This window comes from Galeopterus variegatus, unplaced genomic scaffold (assembly GCF_000696425.1).
Source record: "Galeopterus variegatus unplaced genomic scaffold, G_variegatus-3.0.2 Scaffold912, whole genome shotgun sequence".
NCBI lineage: Eukaryota > Metazoa > Chordata > Mammalia > Dermoptera > Cynocephalidae > Galeopterus > Galeopterus variegatus.
Window position 1 is genome coordinate 107,879 of NW_007727023.1, and position 21,861 is coordinate 129,739.

The following is a 21,861-nucleotide window of genomic DNA, read 5'->3' on the forward strand; positions in this document are numbered from 1 at the left end:
GGCAACAAACTTCCAGGAACGGTCCGAAGAGGAAAGAGGGGATTGGGTCTCAGTTGTCTCTTTCTGACCCCACTCGAGCACCAGGCTGGCCCTCAGGGGACCTGGAGATACCCTCCTCCTCAGCTCCTTCAGAGGACCTGGCCCTCCATGCTGGGGGTGTGGCTCACACCCCCAACATGCACCATGTCCGGGGACTCCAGCCCCACCTCTCGGGGGAGTCTGGGAGTTGCCAGGGAAGCTAATGTTCCCCACTCCTTAAAGCTACAGGCTTGGTGGAAAAACAAACGGTCTTAAAGAGGGTAGGGCATCTTTTCCTCAAACTCGACTCAAATTGCCTCCTGAATAGAAGAAAGTCATGAGCAGCCTGTCCCCATGCCCACCCCACCCTGCACCCCACGGGTACCTGGAGCATGGCCTCAGGCTCTGCGCCCTCCTCAGACACATGCACTCGGGCCCGGCCACTCCGCTCATTGTCCCGGATGCCCTTTGACACCTGTGTGGCCTTCAGTTTTTCAAATTTGTTGCTGTTGGAACCACACCACTGGTAGATGTCCTGTAAAACAGAGACCCCAGTAAACCAGTGCCCCGGCCTTCCTACAACACCTGCCCAGTGACTTGGCAAGGAGGAGACTGCGGCTTGTGTGCAAGCTCCCCTTGTTTTGTGCTTGCCCAGGTGAGGACAGGCAGAGCATGTACATGTGCATTATCCAAATAAACAGGTGTGATCTGTGCACACCAGGGTATGTCTGGGTACGTGCAGCATAATGAATGCCCACACATGTAGATTTGAGTGTGTTCAAGGAACCACATGTGTGTGTCATACATGTAGTTGCACATACACATTGTACATGACAATGTGTGTGGGATGCACTTACCAGGTGCACCTTATAGATAGATGTGTGATACATCTACAATGTGCACAAAAATGTTTGCCTGCTGATAGGAATAGAAACGGGTACAAACACTTTGGAAAACCATTTGGCCACAGCCACTAAAGCTCAGTAACTCCTACACCCTATGACCCAGCAATCTAACTCCCAGGCATATCCCCAGCAGAAATACATTCATATGTCCACCAAAAGACCTGTGCAAGAATGTTCTGAGTAACACTCCATGTCATAGCCCCAAACCAGAAACCACCCCAACCTCCCGAGAACAAAATAAAGGATAAATTGTGGTATGCTTACACAACTGACTCGTAAATAGCAAAGAGAATGAGCAATCTATAACTAAATGCAACAATATAAATGAATCTCAGATATGTAATGTCGAACAAAGGAAGTCAGACATAAAGGAGAAAGGTTCCATGTGTATCAAGCACAGAAACAGGCAGAACTAATCCATGCTGTTGAGAGTTCAGGATGACGGTCTTGGGGTGAAGGCCTTGTGGGTGTGAAGGGACTGGAGGAGGGCAACAGGGGCCTTCTGGGGGGCTGGTGATGTTCTGCTTCTGACCCAGTGTCACAGGGGTGTGTTCACCTTGTGAAATCTATAGAGTTGCACAACTCAGAATTCGCATACTTTTCTGTATGCCTATTATACTTCAACAAAAAGCTTACACTAAATCGGTGCGTGCCTGTGTTTGCACGGACATTATATCACAGGCTGCACATGAGGTTTGAGGTGAAATGCCTGGCCATGTCCATTTGCAGGATTGTGCTCACGTAGATTTGTGAGGCAAGTGTGTACAAAGCATCACACATCTATCTATAAGGTGCACCTGGTAAGTGCATCCCACACACATTGTCATGTACAATGTGCATGTTCAACTACATGTATGACACACACATGTGGTTCCTTGAACAACACACTCAAATCTACATGTGTGGGCATTCATTATGCTGCACATGCCCATGCCTGGTGGGCAAGAGCCTGTGGTTTGTGTCCACGTCTGCCATATACTTGTAAGTATGTGCCTATATGTAAAAAGATAACGAGATGTGCATATGAACAGAAGATGTCAGGGAGTCGTGTGTCAGTTCAAGTCCAGGTCCCCCATGCACATGGTGTGTACACAAGGTCTGTGCACACATGCACGACAGGCTTGGGTCTACAGTGTGGGAGCCTCTGCACACAGGGCATGTCTGTGCATAGGTCTCTGTCTGACACACACAGTGCACAGGGGCCTGCTGGTCTTCCTGGTCTGTGCTGTCCATGTCCACATCTGTAAACGTGGGTATCGCCACATCCCCAAAGTCAGGCCTAGCCAGAAGCACCTCAGTGGCTCCTGCGAAAGGGCAGGTCAAGACTCACGTTGCCCAGGTCCAGGATGAAGCAGTCACCATTGTTGAAGCTCTCCCAGGACACAGGCACCTCAGTNACATCTATCTATAAGGTGCACCTGGTAAGTGCATCCCACACACATTGTCATGTACAATGTGCATGTTCAACTACATGTATGACACACACATGTGGTTCCTTGAACAACACACTCAAATCTACATGTGTGGGCATTCATTATGCTGCACGTGCCCATGCCTGGTGGGCAAGAGCCTGTGGTTTGTGTCCACGTCTGCCATATACTTGTAAGTATGTGCCTATATGTAAAAAGATAACGAGATGTGCATATGAACAGAAGATGTCAGGGAGTCGTGTGTCAGTTCAAGTCCAGGTCCCCCATGCACATGGTGTGTACACAAGGTCTGTGCACACATGCACGACAGGCTTGGGTCTACAGTGTGGGAGCCTCTGCACACAGGGCATGTCTGTGCATAGGTCTCTGTCTGACACACACAGTGCACAGGGGCCTGCTGGTCTTCCTGGTCTGTGCTGTCCACGTCCACATCTGTAAACGTGGGTATCGCCACATCCCCAAAGTCAGGCCTAGCCAGAAGCACCTCAGTGGCTCCTGCGAAAGGGCAGGTCAAGACTCACGTTGCCCAGGTCCAGGATGAAGCAGTCACCATTGTTGAAGCTCTCCCAGGACACAGGCACCTCAGTGGCGCGGACCACACGCCGCCCTCTGACCTGGAAGAGTCTCTGCACCACCACTTCATTAGGTACCACGTGCTTGAATCCTGATGCCACGCCTCCTTTCTGTCGAGTCAAGGAGACAGCGTTAGTCTAGGGAAGAGGTTCCAAGGAGGCAGATATGGGGAAGAGGTAGGATCGAGGCAAGGGAATTCTGGCATATGGACCAGTGTGGCCTGCAACATGGGATGCTCAGTCAACACGGGATTTTCACACACACTACCTTGAGACTGGGACATTCTTCCGCCCATTTAAGAGAAGGAAAAGGAGGTTAAGAAAAGGAATAAAGCTTGCCCAAGGCCACACAGCTAAGAAGCGACAGACTCCCTCCCCACTGCATCATGCTGCCACCCCTTTGAATCTCATATTCCACTAACAAAGACCCCGGAGCCATTTCCCTGGATCAAAGAATTGCCAATATTCCTTCGTCAAAATCAGCATTTCCCAAGAAATGTTCAATGACTCCTTAGTGCCCCAAGTTACTCTGCAAGAAAGGGGTTCCATGATCAAATGAGCACAGGGAGTGCTCCATACTCATGCTCCTCTTGCTGACTGTCACATGTGCACGTGAGCACAACAAAGGCTCGGCCCATCTATGGAGAACAAACTTGTTTGCCTTCTGTTTCACACAGCATTTTTCCACCACATCTTGCTTCCAGCTTGAGTGCTCTGCAAAACCCATTTTGAAAAGTGCTAATCCAAATCCTTCCCCTCCTGCAAGGCTTTCCAGGAAGTCTTCTTGAACTGCTCCAGCCCGGGCATCCGTCTCCTTCCTCCTCCATTACCACGGAAGTCCCAACCAGCTGTGCCTTCAGAGGGGAAGGGATAGTGTTCTGCCATGACAGAGCTGGGTGGCTTTCGGTGACTCTCTTCCCTTCTCTGAGGCTTAGGCCTCTTCTTTCTGAAGTGGAGACATAGACCCCTGCTCCACCACCCTCTGCACTCGTCACCAAGTCCCAGGGATGGGACCTTCAGGAGGGCTTCCCTGCAGCTGCTACGACTGCCTTCAGCCCAATAGAAAGTCAAGAAAAGTCAGTCAGGCTTTCTTGAGAGCAGTGCCCAGCCCAGGACTGTCACATCAGAACTGAAAGGGACCTTACACAGCACCCCATTTTCCCCATGGGAAGCTAAAGCCCAGAGAAGTGGAATGACTTACTGAAGCATGCTCAGCACGTATGTACTAAAGCCAAGGCTTGACTCCTTGCCTCCTGCCTCTAACCTGGTACTGGTCTCCGTGCCCAACGCATCTTGGAGGTAGACACAGAGGGGCTTCCACTAAGGCCAGAAACGCAGCCACCCCACCCAGGTCCCCTCTGCCCAGCCCACTTTGCAGAGCTAAGCTAAGTCTGACTGTAGCCACCCAGACTCACGGAGTCCAAGGAGACAGAGGAAACCAGTTTAAATTGGGCTCCTATGTCTACCCATAGTAAGCAATATGAGGGTACTTCAGAAAGTTTAGGGAAAGGTTCATATTTATCTTTCAATTCTGTTTTTCCATGAAGTTTCTGCAGTACCCTTGTGTATGTATTTGTGAAATGACAATACTCACTGTGCTGGGCATTTTGCCTGTATCATCTAGAGGGAGTATCATTACCCCATCTCACAGATGAAGAAAGTCCACTTTCCACAAGTGCAGGGACTTGCCTGAGGTCTTGCAGCTGCTAGATGGTGGAGCTAGGATTCGAACCCAGGTGCGTCTGATTATGTAAGACCCACGTTCTTCCCCCAATATCAGGTTTTTTCAGAGCAAAGGTCACTAGGGTCGCCCAGGCTGGGAGGCAGGAACAAGCCACTGTTCAGAGCACCTTTCAAGTAGAAACGTGTTTTCCTGTTGCTGGTGGTTGGGGCGCCCCCTGGTGTCCCTTCTTGGTATTAATGAGGCCTTTCAAGAGTTGCCTTGGGTTCAGCCGTGCGGCCAATGTGTGCACAGAGCTGGCTGACTTACTGCCCTGGCCCTGCTTCAAGGGTCTTCAAAGGGAGCTGCGGGCTGGCCACTCTGTGTGAATGACCTCAGTGTGGAGCTGGGGTTAGGATCACTGCTTCCACTCCTGACTGTGCTGCCCACAACTGAATCACAAAACAGTAGTAATTCTTCCTATCATCAGGAGTGAGTGGGGGCTCCTGGATAAGGGACCAGGTCCGAGGGGGGCCCAAGCACTGGATGGCACAGGTGCCTGGGCTCTGAGAGCAGAGCAGAGTTCAAAGGACATGATCATGGCTGGCGGGGAGGGAAGTACAGGGAGACATGAAGGTTCTGAGAGCGATGTAGCCATGCCTGATGGAGAGCAGGTGAGGAAGGGCAGCTTAGGGAGGAATATGCAGCCCCTGTGCTCACCTGTACTAACTGCAGTGGCCACCACTTACTGAGCTCTTGCTGGGGCACCTGCTTTATATGCATGCAATGCAGACCTGACCACAGGCCCATGAGGGAGGGACTTAACACCCCACTTCATGGGCAAGGAAACTGAGGCTCAGAGAGGGTAAACCCTGTGCCCAGGGCCCCAGCTACTTGGTGGCAGTGCTGGGTTTTACGTCCAAGTTCTCCCTTCCAGGGAGCCAGCCTCATCATCTGTCTGCCCAGGAACTCCTGAGTGTCTATGGGCAGCTGGACGGGACGTAAAGAGAAAGTGAACCTGAGAAGTTTTCCCAAAAGGTGCTAGAAGGACCCATCAACCTTTTATATTGACTCCTCAGAGACAAAAAAATGAGGCAATAGGAGAAAAGAAAGACCATTAACTTTTTTATACACCCCTAAAATACTTAATATGTTCCAGACTGTCTTTTATTTTGGTTATTAAAAAATAGAAAATTTTTTTTTCCTTTTTGTCTTTTTTCGTGACCGGCAACGGATCGCAACCCTCAGTGTTGCAGGCGCAACCCTCGGTGTTGCTCCCGCCCCTCGCTCAGCCAGTGAGTGGCTGGTCTGCATGTGGGATCCGAACCCTCGGCAGGAGCGCCACCGCGCTTCCCAAGCGGCGCACTGTAGCAGTGCGCCACTGGGCCGGCCCCAGAAAACTTTTTTTAAAAAAGGAAAAGGGTTGCTTTATGCCATAAATCTCAGTTATCAGAAATTTTCTGTACATTAATTTATAAAATAAAAACATACTTGATTTCTGATTGTGGCCGTGAGTTTCCTGATTAACTCACCCCTCTAATCTTACTGATCTAGAGGATTAGACTTGGAAAGATTAGTTAACAAAAAAATAATAAAAGCAAGCTTTTGAAGATATTAGTGGATCTAATGTCTAATGGCAGGGAGCAGAAATTTTTTAATCTTTTTTTTCCCTATTTTTACTATAATCTTTAGGATTGGTTGTTTCTTTCTACATTCTAATCACTAGGTGGACATGATTGGTATCAAATTATTTGAATAAAATTCAATAAAACGAATGGTTTGAAAAGCCACTTTCCAAATTAAAAGTGGTAATATTCATAGAGAGAGGAAAAAAGTAATCACTATTAGGTGTATATAACCAAGGGTAGAATCATGGGGACCTTTTACTTTCTAAAACCTATATTTCCAAATGTTCGACATTTTATAATAAGCTTGTATTACTCCTATAGTAAGGAAGGGGACGGGTGGGGGTAAGCAACAAAGATTTACGTGAAAAAACTGGTAAACTGTTTATAAAACAAAGAAAAATGAATTGATGGGGGCCGGTCCCTTCCACCTTCTAAACTCAGAGTTCTTTATCTAAGAAATGGGAGGGAGGACGGAAAAACTGCAAGTTCTGTGGTTTTCTAGTCCTGTTCCTCAGGTCCGGGAGCTCCTAGGACCCTGCCCAGCCCAGATTCCATTTGAACAAAGGGTTTCAAATAACCCAGCCCCAGGGGGTCTCCAGGGTTCTGTTGGAATGGAGGGGGGGCAAGAGGAGTCGAAGGAGGAATCAAGGAATCTTGCAGTGCAGTGACTTTTAGGGATTTGGGGGGGGGGTCACAGAACAAGAGGGCCAAGACCCAAAACAGCCCTTTCTAGTGGCTCCCTGACCCCTCCTTGCCCCTTCTCACACTCGGAGGACAAAACTGGCTCCGAGGAAGAAGCTTTCACGGGAACAAGTCTTGCATAACAAGCTCTGCTCCTCTGGGATCTATAATTGATGAGGGCGCCAGGCCAGAACCTTGGGCAGGGCCTGCCAAGTGCGGGGGCAGCTTGAGGACTTGCAGAAGGTGGTAAACAGGACCAGCACTGGACTTCGCATTTCCATCAGGAGCCAGTGCCTTTAGGACTGAAGCCCCAAATCTAGGCCTGGGTTGGGAACTCATCCTCTGGAGCAATTCCTCAGACTGTGATCTAAGAACATCCCAGAAAATCACCTGGGGTTGGGGGAGGCTCGCTAAATTGCAGATCCAAGTCCCTATCAGAGCAGAGATCAAAGATCTGGGAATCTCGAAATGCCCACTCTTTACCAGCTCTGGGCTAGGCCCTTCGCAGCAGGGTTTGAATCCCAGTTCCATCACTTATGCTAGCTGTGTGAACATGGACAAGTTGCTTAACATCTCTGTGCCTTACTTTCCTCATTTATAAAATGGGGCTAATACTAGAAACTACCTCTAGGGTAAAATGAGTTATCTCCAGCTCAGGGGCCTGGCTCCCAACCTTCTCACCGCTTCTTCTTCAAGGTACCAAGGCCCCACAAGGGGCTGTAGGAAGATGGCAGAGCTGGACGGCTCAGCAGGAGGAGCAGGGCAAACTCCTGGGAACCCAGCCACACCCAGTCCCAGGCTGCTGTTCCCAGGACACACCCTGCCCTTTGCTATCTGAGTCTCACTGGCCCTTTCTCACGATTCAATTCCTTGTGCTTCACCCAAGCAGACAGGGTCACTGCTCCCATTTACACTGAGAACTGAAGCCCAGAGAAGAACAGTGAATTCTCTAAGGTGACACAGCACATCAGAGGCACAGACAGGGCTTGAACCCTACCCTAGAACCCTGGTCATGAGAGGCACGTTGGTTTAGTGGAAAGAACAGTGGGAGTCAGGAGATCTGCATTCTGGTCCTGGCTCTGGCACCAACTGACTGTGTGACCCTGGGCTTAAAGCTCTCTGTGCCTCAGTTCCCCCTCCCCCTGTAAAATGAGAGATTTGGATTCTGACACTAAGGCCCATCTGGCTATGAAATCTTATGATCCCTTCCCTATCCTAACCAAAGAGAACCCCAGCTCTGCAAAACAATAGCTTTCCCTGTGGCTTTTCAAGGAGCCAAGCTCCATGCAAGGCATTTCTTGACCACTCCTTCACCTAATCCTCTCCCCAGCCTTGTAGGGCAGGCACAACTGGCTCTCATGGAACCAGAGAGGAAAGGGAGGCTTGAGGAGGTCAAGTGGCTTACTGGAGTCACACGGGGTTTTGGGGGCAGCTTCTTGGGGCTCCAGCTTGGTTGGCTCAGCCCTACCTGGCTGGGAGCTTGAGGGAAGAGCTCTGCCTTAGCCCAGCCTCTCAAGAATTCAAGTTCAAGTGGGATTCTAGTGAACAGCAAGAAGGATATGACAAAGAGTGCCCTATCAAAGAACTAACACAAGGCCCTCTGTTTGCGGGGCCCTAAGAATTAAGGGGTGCCAAAACAGGATGAGGCCCAAGCCCCCTGGGGCCTGCGAGAAGGGCTGGGTTTCTACCTCTGGCCCACTCCTCACTGCTGGGGCTGGGAAGACAACCCTATAAAGTTATGGGGAATTTTCTTCTCCCCATTTTAAGATAAGAAATCGGAGGCTAAGAGAGGGAATGTGACTTGCCCAAGGCTATACAGCAAGGAAGGGCCTAGGATTCAAACCCAGGACTGGTTGACTACAAAGCCTGACCTGTGACCTATCTGTCTATTGTCCCACAAGGCCAAAAGACGGGGGGGGACCAGAGTGAATCCTGTCATTGGTTTATCTGTCCCCGCCACCCGAGCAAGGTAGGGCCCAACCCACCTTGTACTTGAGGCCAGACTTGAAGTAGCCGAGGAAGGTGGCCGACTCGAAGCCCTGCACCTCGCGGTGCTGCACTGCACGGCCATTCAGGTAGTCGTCCAGCTGCACGGTGAAGATGGCAGCCGCCCCGCTCTCATCCTGGGTGCACTCATTGCCTAAGGGATGGCAGAGCAGCATAAGCCTGGCTTCCCCAAAGTGGTCCCAGTCTCCTGGGTAAGCGGAGTCAAGGCCTCCAGCACTGCCCTGGCATAACTGTAGAAGCTGGGCGAGCCCCTGCCTTCTGTGAGTCTCAGTTAATCCATCTGTTTAATGGGGATGGTGGGGGGCTGCACCCCATTTTTCTCTAAGGGTCCTCCCAGCTCTGACACTCACTCTGACTCCTCCTGAGCATAGACTTGGGACTGGGAGCATCAGCTCAATTCACAGATTAGGAAACTGAGGCTCAGTAAGGGGGCAGGACATACAGGGTCACATGGCAGAGCTGTGGCAGTGACTCCAGGCTCCTGACTCTGAAGGACAAACTTGGGGGTTACTAGAGCTGGGCTATGGAAGCTGTGGAGGGGTCCCAGGTCACCCGCAGGTCTGACTGCCTGTGACGTAGTGTGGCTCTATCATCATGTCCACTCCACAGAGACATCAAGTGACTTGCCAAAGGGCAGACCATGAGGCAGGGGCAGAGCTGGGGTCTGAACTAGGTCGGGCTGCTCTGGAATATGGGGGCAAGGAACCACTAGGCAAGGGCCTGGCACATACTTGGTGCTCAATAATCAGTTAGCTTCCTCGGCGCTTCCTGGGGCCCATGCCTCAAAGGTCCATGTACAGCACAGGGCAGGGGGCTGGAGCAGGGCTTGGGCAGGGCTGGCCTCACCCAGCCAGTAGTGGAGATCGTACTGCAGATTCCCGTTCCTCAGCTGCACCGTCTTCAGGATGACATAGGCATCGCCTGTGAAGAAGTCTCCATAAAGGTTGGGGGGCACGGGCACCAGGTCGAACTTCTCCACACGCCAGATCTGCAGGCCGGGCTCCTTCCCTGCTTTGAGGAACTCGGGGTGTTCCACCACCATGCTGCTGGGCTGGGGAGAGACAGGGCAGAGCCTGAGCAGGACACGAGACTTGGCAGAGAGAAACCCCGGGCATGAGGGAGGGTGGTTTCCAGCACCAAGAGCATCTCACTTGAGCCTCCTGTTCTCCCCACCCCTGAGGTGAGTCTACCCTCTTCTAAGCACCCCCGCCTTGATGAGTTAGCAAACAGGGCAAGAGTTTATGCTCCAGATCCTGTGCCTTGGCCAGGGTCTGTCTCCTATTCAGATTCCAAATCTGCTTTCTCTGGTGATGAGGGGACAGACGGCTCTTCCTCCCTTCTCTTCCTAGTGCCAATTGGACGTGATAATTGAGGTGTAGAGAGGTGAACTGACTCTGCCAGAGAACTCCACCTTGGAAACTGCACTTGTCCAGGCTCTAAGAGCTCTGGGACTACTGGTAGACCCTCTCAGAAAGCAGTGGTAAACCTAGGGGTCCCTGGGGGCTCAGATGGCTCCCTTTCAGCATCCTCAATGGCTCTTAGAACTAGAAGCCCTCAGAGAGCTCATTATCCAGTGACACTCTGCAGAAATTGAGGCACAAGAGGGGAGGGGACTGGCCCAAGGTCACACAGCCTGTTTGCATTTGCTCTTTGAAAGTGGGAAGATTTTCCGTGCCCCATCACCACCCGCCAAGAAGGGTCTAGATGTCTGAGCCCAAGTGGCCTCCTGCGCTGTCTGCCTCCTCCCTCCTGCCCCCCACCCCACCCCACCCCCAAATTCCATTTCTTAAAAAAGGCGGAGAGGACACAGCCGGGGTCTGCAGGAGCCTGCTGAAGACGAGGTGATCAAGGATGCGGGACAGGCTGTCAGACATGCACTGGGACTAGAGATCGGGAGGACGCAGGAAGGTTAGGCTGCAGCTGCGGGCGTAAGTCAGCAGGCACAGGGCACCTCGGGCCGGAGGAGAGATCTGGTGGGAGTAAAAACCAGACGGGAGAAGAAGAACTCGGGCAGAGGAGCTGGGAAACACAGAAGGGAAACAGGAGGGAGAGGGGAAACCAGGTGGGGCAGAGGAGACAGCAGAGGAGGAAACACTGGAGAGGGAGAGAGACAGCAAACGAGGAGGAGGAGCCTGAAATGGAAGAAGAAATCGGAAAACGGAAGGAGAGAAATAAGGCAGCGGGGAGGAGAAATTAGACGAGTAACGAGAGAAATCAGGCGGCAGAGGCGGGTAAGAAATCCCAAGGGGGGTGGGAGAAGGAAATCCGGCCAAGGTCAGGTTAGCCTCTCGGGCAGGGAAACGACAGCCAGGGCCCCCCGAGGCTCCCACCCCAACGCGAGCCCCAGAAGCAGCCAGAGATACTTACAAAGCAACAAAACAGTTTTTCCATTCTAGACCTGAATTACTCCCCTTTTCCTAGCGCTGTATCTGCAAGAACTTACAATAGAGAATTACTCCGGGAGCCCCGGGGCCCCCCGGGCACTCACCCGCTCCTCGGGCACCCGCCCCTGGGGCGACTGAGCCTGGCTTCTCCCCCGCGACGCGGTGGCCGCACCGGCCGGCGGCGACAGCGCGCACAGCGCCAGGACCAGAGCGCCGAGCAGCGCGGGCGCGGAGCGGAGCGGAGCCATGGCCGGAGACGGCGGCAGAGGACCCAGTCGGCGGCCGCGGCTCAGGGTCGCCGGCCTTAAGTAGCTGCCTGCCCAGCCCGCCCAAGCCGGGGACCGCCCCGCCGGGAGGGCGCGGGGCAGGGCTGAGCCCCCGCGGGCCCGGGGGCGGGGGCGGGGATCAGTCCCGGATCTTGGACACGAGACATCTGGGTTCCCACCCGGACCCTCCCGACTGGGAGCGGCCAACCCTGCACCCCAGCACCGGGGCGGAAGCGCAGCACAGGACCTGACATACAACAGGCGCTAACTCGGTGCACGCTAAATGCACACACGCGGGAACCGCGGGGAGCCCAGCTGAGCCGCGTGTGACCCACGCAAGGCCCCTCTCCTCTCCGCACTAACATCTCCAGCAAAAAATATCAACACGAACTGACATTGTTTGAATGCTTTCCACTAACTGACAAATCAGAACATCCTTTTCAGAATGGGTACTCTCGACAGCCCATTTTACAGAGGGGAAAACTGAGCACAGAGTGGTTAAGCAACTTGCATACAACTTGTAAGCGGTACTGTCAGGATTTGAACTCGGGCAGTACCGGGTCTGGGCCCAACCCTCGCATAAGGGCCTGGATGCCACCAGCTCCGCCAGCAGTGCAAGTACCACCGCTTCACTGGGCACTGAGCCCAGCAAGACTGAGAGAGCAGCCGAGCAGCACTTTCAGCTCCTGGGACTGCTGGTTCTCCTTTACTTATGAGGGTCTTTCTTTTCTCCTTTTAAAACATTTTTTTGTTTATTAAAAGTTTGATTTTGATCAGACCAGAAAGCCACATGTGTGTACAACCTTGTTCGCTCTCAATCCCATTTACCTCTCCCCAGGGCAACCCTTCTATCTCCTTTAGCTGATAATTCAGGGTTTACCTTCATATCTCTAAGTAAAAAGCCCCCCTTGCTTCTAGAAGTATTTTTCCATTTTAGGCATTATCTATTGACCCCCCCTGGGGAAGACAGGATTTGAGTCTCCTGTGCACTGCCAGGCTCGCTTCCCATCCCTCCACCCTCCCACTAGAGGCATCCAGTCATTGGGTTAGAAGTGCTATTCAGACTCACCTGGCCAGCTTCCCACCTCCCTCCACTCTGCTGGACCCTTGTCTACATCTAAGTTCTCTTTGCATCCCAGATCCCCCCTTCCCCTTGCAGCCTGATACAATGACAGAAAGGAGAATTGGGAAGTCAGAGACCTGGGTTTGATTCCCGCCTCCACTGTGCTTAAGTTACTTTTTATTTTCGATGTTTCAGTCTCCTCATCTACTCAATGGGTATAGTAGTTGCTGAAAATTAAATCAGTCCATGTGTATGACAATAGCCTGGACTGCAGCTAGGTCCATGGGAACTTCTCTGTCCCCTCCCCACAAGCTGTAGTCACCCATCCCAGCTCCTCCTGGAGCCCAGGCTCTATCTAATCAGGCTGAAGTTTGCCCTCTCCCACACACCACTTCCTCCCACTTAAGGGGGAATGTGGGTCAGATAAAAGGCGACGGGAACACAGACAGAAGACAGTTCAGACTGGCGGGAGTATAAGAAGGCCTCATGGGGAAAGGGACTTGTGACCTGGGCCTTGAAGAACAGGGAGGCTGGAGATTGAGAAGAAAAAGCATTCCAGGGGAGGGAACAGCAAAGGCAGAGGGCAGGCAGACATAAAGCCACAGCCCATGAATAAGTGAATAATGAGGGGTCGTCCATTCGCAAACACGGGAGCAAGAAGAGGTGAGGCTGGAGAGGGTGGTGGGTGTCACAGAGGCCTGTGTGCCACACTGAAGTCTGAATCTTATCCCAGTGTCTGTGGGGAGCCCCAGAGGGATGCCTGAGTTCTCAGGGGTCTATGTCCTTGTAAGTCCAGGCCTGGGCCTGCTGAGCCTGCAGTGGGCAAGCCCTGGCCTAAATTCAGAGAGCTCACCTCTCCCCCCAGCCATTGGGAGGATGATAAAAACCCCAGAGCTCTCATATGCTCTTGATGGAAGCGTAAACTGGTTTCACTTCTCTGGATAACAATTTGACTGTCCCAATTCAAAACACACAATGCCACAACAGTTCCATTTCCTACAGAATTACTTACTGACAAACACAAAAATATACGTGCAAGGATGTTCACTGAAGAATTGTCTGAAGAAAAGTGGAAGGGACCCAAATGTCCTTGGCTAAATAAATTATGGAGCGAGCATACAATGGACCACTATGCAGCTGTGAAAAAAGAATGACCTAGATCTCATTGTGCCTGGCACACAGTACGCACTCAGTAAGCACAGAGAGATCTCCATGTGCAAAGAGCAAATCGCACAACAATAACTATAGAATGGATACACTCTTCCTTTTTTTACAAGGGTGTATGTTTTTGCGTATACCCCTAAAAAGCAAAGAGGGTAAACACCAACTGTTAAGGCAGTTTGGTCAAAAGGGATGAGGGAGAAGACTCACTCTCAAAAATTGCTGTGTCTGCCTGAGGCTGTAGGAGGTGCCCAGATCACTGCAATTGGCATGAAGGAACTTTTTAGGGTGACAAAAATGTTCTAACAATGGATTATGGTGATGATTATACAAATGATCAAATCTAAAAATCATAGATTAACAGTGGGTGAACTGTTACGGTATATAAGCTATACCTCGATATACTGGCTAAAAATTCTTTGGGCCGGCCCATGGCTCACTCGGGAGAGTGCGGTGCTGATAACACCAAGGCCCCGGGTTCGGATCCCATATGGGGATGGCTGGTTCGCTCACTGGCTGAGCGTGGTGCTGACAACACCAAGCCAAGGATTAAGATCCCCTTACCGGTCATCTTTAAAAAAATTAAAAAAATAAAAAATAAAAATTCTTTAACAGCATTGCTGTAAGGTTTTAAACTTTACAAACATGTACCCAATATAGTTTTGGTATTTGATTGTTTTTTTTTAATAAAATACTAATCCAGAGACCTTTTAAAATATACTTAAAGTGATGCCTGTTCATTCAACAATTTGCAAAATCTAAACAAGTTTAGAGAAGAAACTTCCTTGTCCTCCCAGGCCCCAGAGTGAACCTGAGCCAGCAGCTAGACCAGCTCAGCAGCCCTTTCTGGAGCAGTGTGGCCCCAACCTGCCCAAATGGTGATTAATTAACAGAGCGTTGTTGTGGTTTAGCCTTGGCCCCAGAGGTCACTGACTACCACCCCATAGTCACTGGTCACAGATTAATAATCACAAAGACCCTGCAGCTTTGCCTGCCATACAGCCCTGGAGCCTGGGACCTTGGCACTGGAGAGCTTGTGAGCAGGCCTGGCCCCTGCCCTCTGGGATCCCAGAGCCTGGAAACCCTCACTACAGGGCGACATGTGTAGACTATGACGGGGACAACGTTGTCTTACTCTGCTCCTTGCCTGGAAGAGGATATATGAATTCAAGGGAATGGGGGAATTTGGATACAAGAGAAAGACCTCTATGTGGAAAGGAAGAGGCCCCAGTGCTAGGGCTGGCTCTGCCACTGACTTCCTGGGTGACTTTGGGCAAGTCATTATCTCTCTCCAGGCCTCAGCATCTCCATAGGCAAAATACAGGGTAGGCCCTGATGTTCTGACTCTCAGTCTCTTTCCTAGCCCTAGCACTCCAGAATACCGCCTATGCAACCATATCCAGAACCTAAAAGTCGCTGAGCCTCCGGGTTCCCATCTGTAAAATGGGAACATTGGACCAGGTCACCTCTACAGGCCCTTTTCAGTCAGATAGTCCTGGGACCCTGACTTGAGGAAGGAGGCGCTGCAGTCACTGATAGCAGCATGCCACCTCACCTCTGGGCTCAGCCAGGGAAACTGAGTCTCAAGGCAGTTCAGTCACGTCCTTAAGAGTCACTCAGCTGGAAAGAGGGGTTGCTGAGATTCAAATACAAGTCCGGTTGTCCAAAGCGAACACTCTGTCTGGGGAGATCAAGCAGGAGCTCCTGCACCACCTGGCCCGGGCAGAGTGCAACCGTGACCTTTCCAGGCAAAGCGATGCAGTCACTTAACCAGTCAAGCCCATGCCATGCCCAGCAGCCAGGAGTCTCTGAGGCAGATGTCCCCACCACACCTCCCAGGCCAAGGCAGCAGGTAGCACTGGAAAGTCCTCTAGCCCTCTGCATAACTGATGGAAGTGCCAGGACAAAGGCTTGTCTCAGAAGATCCCCAGGCTGTGGCCACTGTGTAGAGGACAGACAGTGGCCCCTACACTCTGTGCCACATGGCACTCAGGTCTGGCATGACTCCTCTAACTTGGAGGCAGCCCAGGTTGCCACCAACTTGCTATGTGGGTATGTTCTAGTCCCTGCCCCTCTCTATACCTCAGATCCTCTTGACTTCTGATCTTGGCTGTTCCTGTGTCCTGCCCAGCAGCACATACACAGTAGGCAGCTTCTCAGTATCTGCCACAGAATGGGGCTGTACAGCCCACATGTCTCTGGCAGACCCTTCCATCCCCTGTAGTCAGGACCCCCACAACCAGCTCTGGGACCTCCTTCCCTCTGTGACCTTAGGCTAGTTTCTGTATCTCTGTGGGCCTCCCAGAACAGCTACCGGAGACCAGAGGAGGTGGCCACACCCTTACCCTCCACCCTGGGCCACAGTGTACAAAAAGGCTTTGGCTGGGCCTGGAGTACACCACCCTGTTCTTTTCTTTTCACCCCAAACATTGTTGTGCTTGATTTTCCAGGCAGCCAGCCACTCATGAGAAGCCCTCTCTTGGAGCTTATTTGCTTTTTGGCTCACTGCTATTCCCTGGGTCCTCCTGGGAGCACCCGCCCCACTGGCCTGGGATTTTGCTAATTGGAACAATGGCCAGTAAACAGAGAAGCCAGTTATGAAACCCAATGAAACTGGACAGGGCCTGGACAAGTTCTGGGAGCCCTATGGACTAGAAAGAACACAGGTTTTAGAATCTGGCACAATCAGTTCCTGTGATCAAGGCTTCAGTTTCCTCATCTATAAAATGGGAAGAATGGTACCTAACTCACACAGTGGTAAGGCAGCCCAAGACCCAACACGCAACAGCAGCTCCCCAAAAGTTAGCACTCTTGTTCATGAACAGTCTGGTTTCTTTGCATAGAGGCCTACGTTCCACATGTGTACAAGTGAGAGCATTGTGGTCGTGCAGGAGAAAGGTTACAGATTTCACAGTGACATGTGAATTCAAATCTAGTCTGTGTGACCTGGAGCAAGTTACTTTCCCTCCCTGAGCCTCTCATCTGTAGTTAGGGACAATGATGTCCAGTTGCGGGACCATTGGAGGATCCAGAACAAGACTATTGAGGTGCGTTGCACAGAGTAGGATGTATTAGCAGCAATGTTCATTAGTCCATCCTCACTTTCATAGACAATGACACGAAGAGCAAGAGGGTGACTTCTCAGAGTCACAAAGCAAATGCCTGGCAGAGCAGATTTAGAAGTCATGTCTCTCAATAACCAGGCCAGAGAAGAGGCCTGAGTCTCAATGATGCAGCAGGGCCAGCTGGGCCTCTGCTTTGGCCAAGTCCATCCCGGTGTGGACAGCTGTTGAGGAGATGGCCAGTGGGGTTTGGCCAAAACCCCCTTCAGGAGGTCAGCTATCACAAGGACCAAGGCCACTGGCCCTTTCCCAGCTTCCGGAGCCAAACCCACCTACTGCTAAGAGCCAGGACAGGATATTTGGATGGGCCTGGCCCCGCTACTTCCTGACCCCAGGCCCTCGAAGCAGACAAATTTGGCCATGGGTATGAGCTCTGGGCCCTTCTTGCTAGGGCCCACCCACTTCAGCAGTCTATCTCCTCTTCCCTGGGAGGCATGGCAGACCAGCTGGGGCTGCAGAGAGCTGCAAACAACTGTGTCCCAGCCCCCCAGCATCCCGCAACCTACCCTGGGGGACCCCAGGCACAAACACAAATCAGCATTGGGACAGAGACTACAGACACTGTGACTGTGGAATCAGCAGAAGACTTTGAAGGGACAAAGTCTCTGTTGGCACATCTGCTGGGGAAGGCAGGGTCTATGATATCCCAGCCAGAGCACGGATGAGCAGGAGAGGCCACCGAAGACAGCTTCCTACTCCACAGAAGGACTTTCCAAGAGGGAGAAAAACAAAGGGAGCAGCCTCTGTATGTGATTGTGGAAAGAACCCCCACCAGAAAAGTCCAGGTTCAAGTCCCTGACCTACCACTTACTGGCTGTGTGGCTTTGAGCAAGTCGCTTTGGCTCTCTGTGCCTCAATTTCCTCATCTGTAAAATGGGGATTATAACACCTTCTTCCTAGGGCTGTCATGAGAATTTAATAAGGCAAAATACTTTTGAGGCTTAGCACAGTGTTTGGTACAAAGCAAGCACATATAGAGGAAGCTGCTGTTGTTGGATGGGGGACTGGGGTAAGGTTCCCTCTCTCTGAGACTCAGTTTCCTTATGTGTAAAGTAGAGGTAAAAATGCCTTTCTTGAAGGCAAGTTGAGAGGATTAAATGAGACCATAAATGTGAAAGATCCTAGGACCACGCCTTGCATAAAATAGCTCTTCAGTGGTTACTAGAGGCTGGGAAGGGGATGGGGGGGGGAGATAGGGAGAGGTTGGTTAATGCGCACAAAATTACAGCAAGATAGGAAAAATAAGTTCTAGTGGTGTGCAGGAGTGCTAGGCATCTACAGCTAACGATAATTTATTGTGTTCTCAAATGGCTAGAAGAAAAGAGCTTCAATGTTCTCATCACAAAGAAACGATAATTTGCTAATTACCCTAATTTGATCATTATACATTGTATACATGTATTGCAATATAACTCTGTAACCCATAAATATGTACAATCAATACGTTTCAATTAAAAATTAATTTTAAAAACAGCTGTTCAAAAATGCTAGTTTCCAAAGCAGGTTCTCGAAGAAATATTTGTACACCCCTGTTCACAGAAGCATTATTCACAATAGCTCAAACGTGGAAGCAACCCACGTGTCCATCAACAAATAAATGGATAAACAAAATGGGGTACATCCATACGGTAGAATATTACTCAGCTTTAAAAAGGAAGGGGAATTCTACAATATGCTACCACACAGATGAAATTTGAGGACACTATGCTAAGTGAAATAAGCCAGTCACAAAAACACAAATACTGTACGATTGCACTTACATGAGGTACTGAGAGTAGTCAAATTCATTGAGACAGAGAGTAGAATGGTGGTTGCCAGGGGCTGGGAGAGGAGGGAATGAGGGGTTGTTGTTTAATGGGTACAGAGTCTCAGTTCTGCAAAATGAAAAGAGTTATATGGAGGTGCATGGTGGTGATGGCTGCACAACATTTTAAATGCATTTAATACCATGGAACTGTATACTTAAAAATGGTTAAGATGGTAAATTTTATGTTATGTGTATTTTACCACGATTAAAAAACAAATTAGAAAAGAAAATGCAGGTTTCCTTCCCCTCTTCCTGAGAGATAATGAGCTGCCCAATGGTCACCAGCCAGGAGGACTCAGGTGACAGCGAACCAGCCCATCTCTAAGGACCCTTCAGACCCTGGGACTCAGAGATGCTAAAAGAAATGAGCAAAAGGTAAATGGTGTTTATGCATCTGGTCAAGGTGCCCTCCTGCATGCCTGAGGATCAAGTTCATCCACCAGGGATGGTGGAGGCTCCCCAGGCCAATCACCATCCTGATGAGAACAATGACACAGGACATCAAATAATGGAGCTGTGTTTCTCCCACTGTGGGCTCCAAATGAAGCCCTTCTCTGTCCCCAAGCCTTGCACAGCCAACTACAGCCAAGATTTCTTTTGTGCTGGACTCTGGCAGGAAGCACAAGCCCATTGTCTGGATGTCAGTTTGCATCCTGCAGGCGACCTCCCTGAGAAAGACAAACGGGGACAGTTGCAGGGAGGAGGTGAGACAACAGAATCTACAAGTACATGCCAAGTCAAGGTAACAAAAATGAGCAGCAGGGTGAAGGGTGAGCGACCTTCTGGCCAAGGGAATACCAGGCAATGAACGTACAGGGGACTTGGGAAAGTGGCTCTTCCTGGGGCACTTCATCGTAAAATGGGGTGACAACGTCTACCCTACTGGGGTGTCTGGTAGGATTGAAGGAGCCCCCAGCACCGTGCTTGGCACACAGCAGGTGCTCAGTAACCATAACATCCAAAGACAACCCACCAGAATGTGTCCAGCCCTTATACACATACAGCTCACTGGCCCCCATACCTACCCTTGACCTCTACCTCTGTGTCTTTGCATCCAAAGCAAGGGAGAGCTCAAGGGTTCCAACCAAAGTTCGGAAACCCGGGGTGGTGGCTGCTGCCAGGATGGGAAAGCATCTCAGGAGAGGCCCTCAAGCCAGCCTTGCTACTACCCCTCTCCATGAATCGCTCCTTATGACACGCCTGTCAGGAGGACAGGCTCCTCCTCTCTGAATTTAGACTGTTCTGACCCCACCCAATGAATGAGGTCCAGAACGAAGGCTCTGGATCCCAGCCCTGCCACTTACTAGTTGGGTGACACTGGGCAAGGCTCTCAACCTCTCTGAGCTTCAGCGTCCTGAGGTATACAATGTCAGACTATATCATAGCCCTGCCAGAACTTGATACTAGTAAAAATCAGTTACCGAAAAACTCCAGTGGGGAGATATAGCTCAGAGGATACAGCGTAGCAGATATGTAGGATGAACGAGTCTAGACATCTAATATACAACACAAGGAACATAGGTGATTGAATTGTACTGTATTTGGGATTCATGTTAAAGGAGTAGATTTTAGCTCCTTGTGCCACATACACACAAAAAAGGTAAATACGTGAGATGATGGATATGTTCATTTGCTTGACTGTAGTAACCTTTTTACTATCTAAGTGTATCCCATAACATCATGTCGTATACCTTAAATATATATCATAAATTTTATTTTAAAAAAGACTACAAATACTATAGCATAATTAGAGATTCTTTGCAATTTATCTCAAATTTTTAACTACAGTAGAATTATCAGAGATCCAAAGATATTTTTATTGCTATTAATCCTTTTAATTCTAATAGGTCTTTTTAAGGTACTTTTCTCCCTTTTTACCTAAACAGTAGAGTACTGGAATGCTATTCTTCCTTTTCCAGCTCAGAGGAGAATCAAAACCAGCTGGAAGATTTAAACAAGATCCAGCACATAAAACACAGTGCCTGGCATGAAGCAGGGCTCTGGAATGGGTGGTACCTTCCCTCCCCAGGTGTGCTTTGGGCCTCACCTTCATCCAGGCACCTGCTCAGTCACCATCATCCTCCAAGTGCCTGTCTCTCTGGGGGCTTCTAGAACCCTCTGGGATACCCTTGAAGGCAGGGTCCAACCAGAGCCATCCCACCAGGACAGAACTAAGGGCTGAGATGAGAGCAGACATGCTCAGCACCATCACTCCCCACTTTATACCCACTTCCCACCCCCTAAACCCCAACCACTATCCTGGTTCAGTGTCCCCATCTTTTCTCTGGAATCAGTGAACCAGCTTCCACTCCCCCCGCCCAGCCCATTACCCATAGAGATTGGATCATTCCCTGCTCAAGACCCTTCCACACCCCCAGTGCAGACAGAAAGAAGTCAGGACTCCTAAGCTCGGTGCTCTATGATCTGGTGCCCACATGCCCTTGGATGTCATCACCCACCAACAATGTCCTCTGTGCCATCTAACCTTGCCTCTATATGACCTCAATTTCCTCCCTCCAGGAGACCAGGGGTCTAGCCTTGGCTGTGCCTCTCTGTGATCCTGGGCAAGCTCTTCGCCTCTCTGAGACTCAGTCTCCTCCTCAGGCTACTGGGGCTCCTGTGCAGATGAGCCAAGATAAAGGAAATGAGTGCCAGGTGCCAGGACGACTCAAGAAATGTTAGCCAGGCAGCCAGCCACGGCCTCCTCTCCCACACCTCCACACCCCCACCACCCACCTCCCACAGCAGCTGTTAGCAATCTGCTTCTCAGCCTCAACAGCAGTGAGGCTCTCCCTCTCTCTCCTAAGCCCCACAATGCAGACACGCTCACAGCCAGGAGTGGCAGCCAGGGAGGGGAGCGGAGGGAGAGTAGAGGAAAATTACCCGGCTCGGCCCCAGCCAACGCTGGCGCTCACAGCTGCCCCAGAGAGAGAGGATCTGGGGGCCTGGCAGGCCCTTCCTGAGCTGTGGACTTGGCCCCTTGCCTTGACCCTATATGAGCTGATGGGATGGTGGGGGGTACTCCAGGCCCCACCATACCTCTGGGACACTCCTACTCTTTGGCATCCAAAGAGACAGGGAGGAGGAGGAAAAAAAAACAGACAGGCCTTTGTGAGGAGGAGAAAATTGGCTCCTGCTGCTGCTTGCAGTGCTCCCG

At 50.8% G+C, this 21,861-nt stretch overlaps 1 protein-coding gene across 3 annotated transcripts in view; it reads right to left on the reverse strand.

The window, feature by feature from the left end:
• Window positions 1-21,861, reverse strand: part of GSN (gelsolin) — a 48,436-nt gene that overhangs the window by 18,969 nt on the left and 7,606 nt on the right. The window contains exons 1-6 of one of the 3 annotated variants that reach the window (XM_008573371.1): window positions 11,390-11,537; window positions 9,748-9,952; window positions 8,880-9,034; window positions 2,935-3,036; window positions 2,254-2,313; window positions 404-553 (exon numbers count right to left, since the gene is read on the reverse strand). In XM_008573371.1, coding sequence (XP_008571593.1) covers window positions 404-553; window positions 2,254-2,313; window positions 2,935-3,036; window positions 8,880-9,034; window positions 9,748-9,952; window positions 11,390-11,533 — 816 coding nt within the window. In that variant the 5' untranslated portion in view covers window positions 11,534-11,537. Of the gene's footprint in view, window positions 1-403; window positions 554-2,253; window positions 2,314-2,874; window positions 3,037-8,879; window positions 9,035-9,747; window positions 9,953-11,389; window positions 11,590-21,861 lie in introns of those variants that run through there. The other 2 variants (XM_008573370.1, XM_008573372.1) reach the window with 2 other exon arrangements.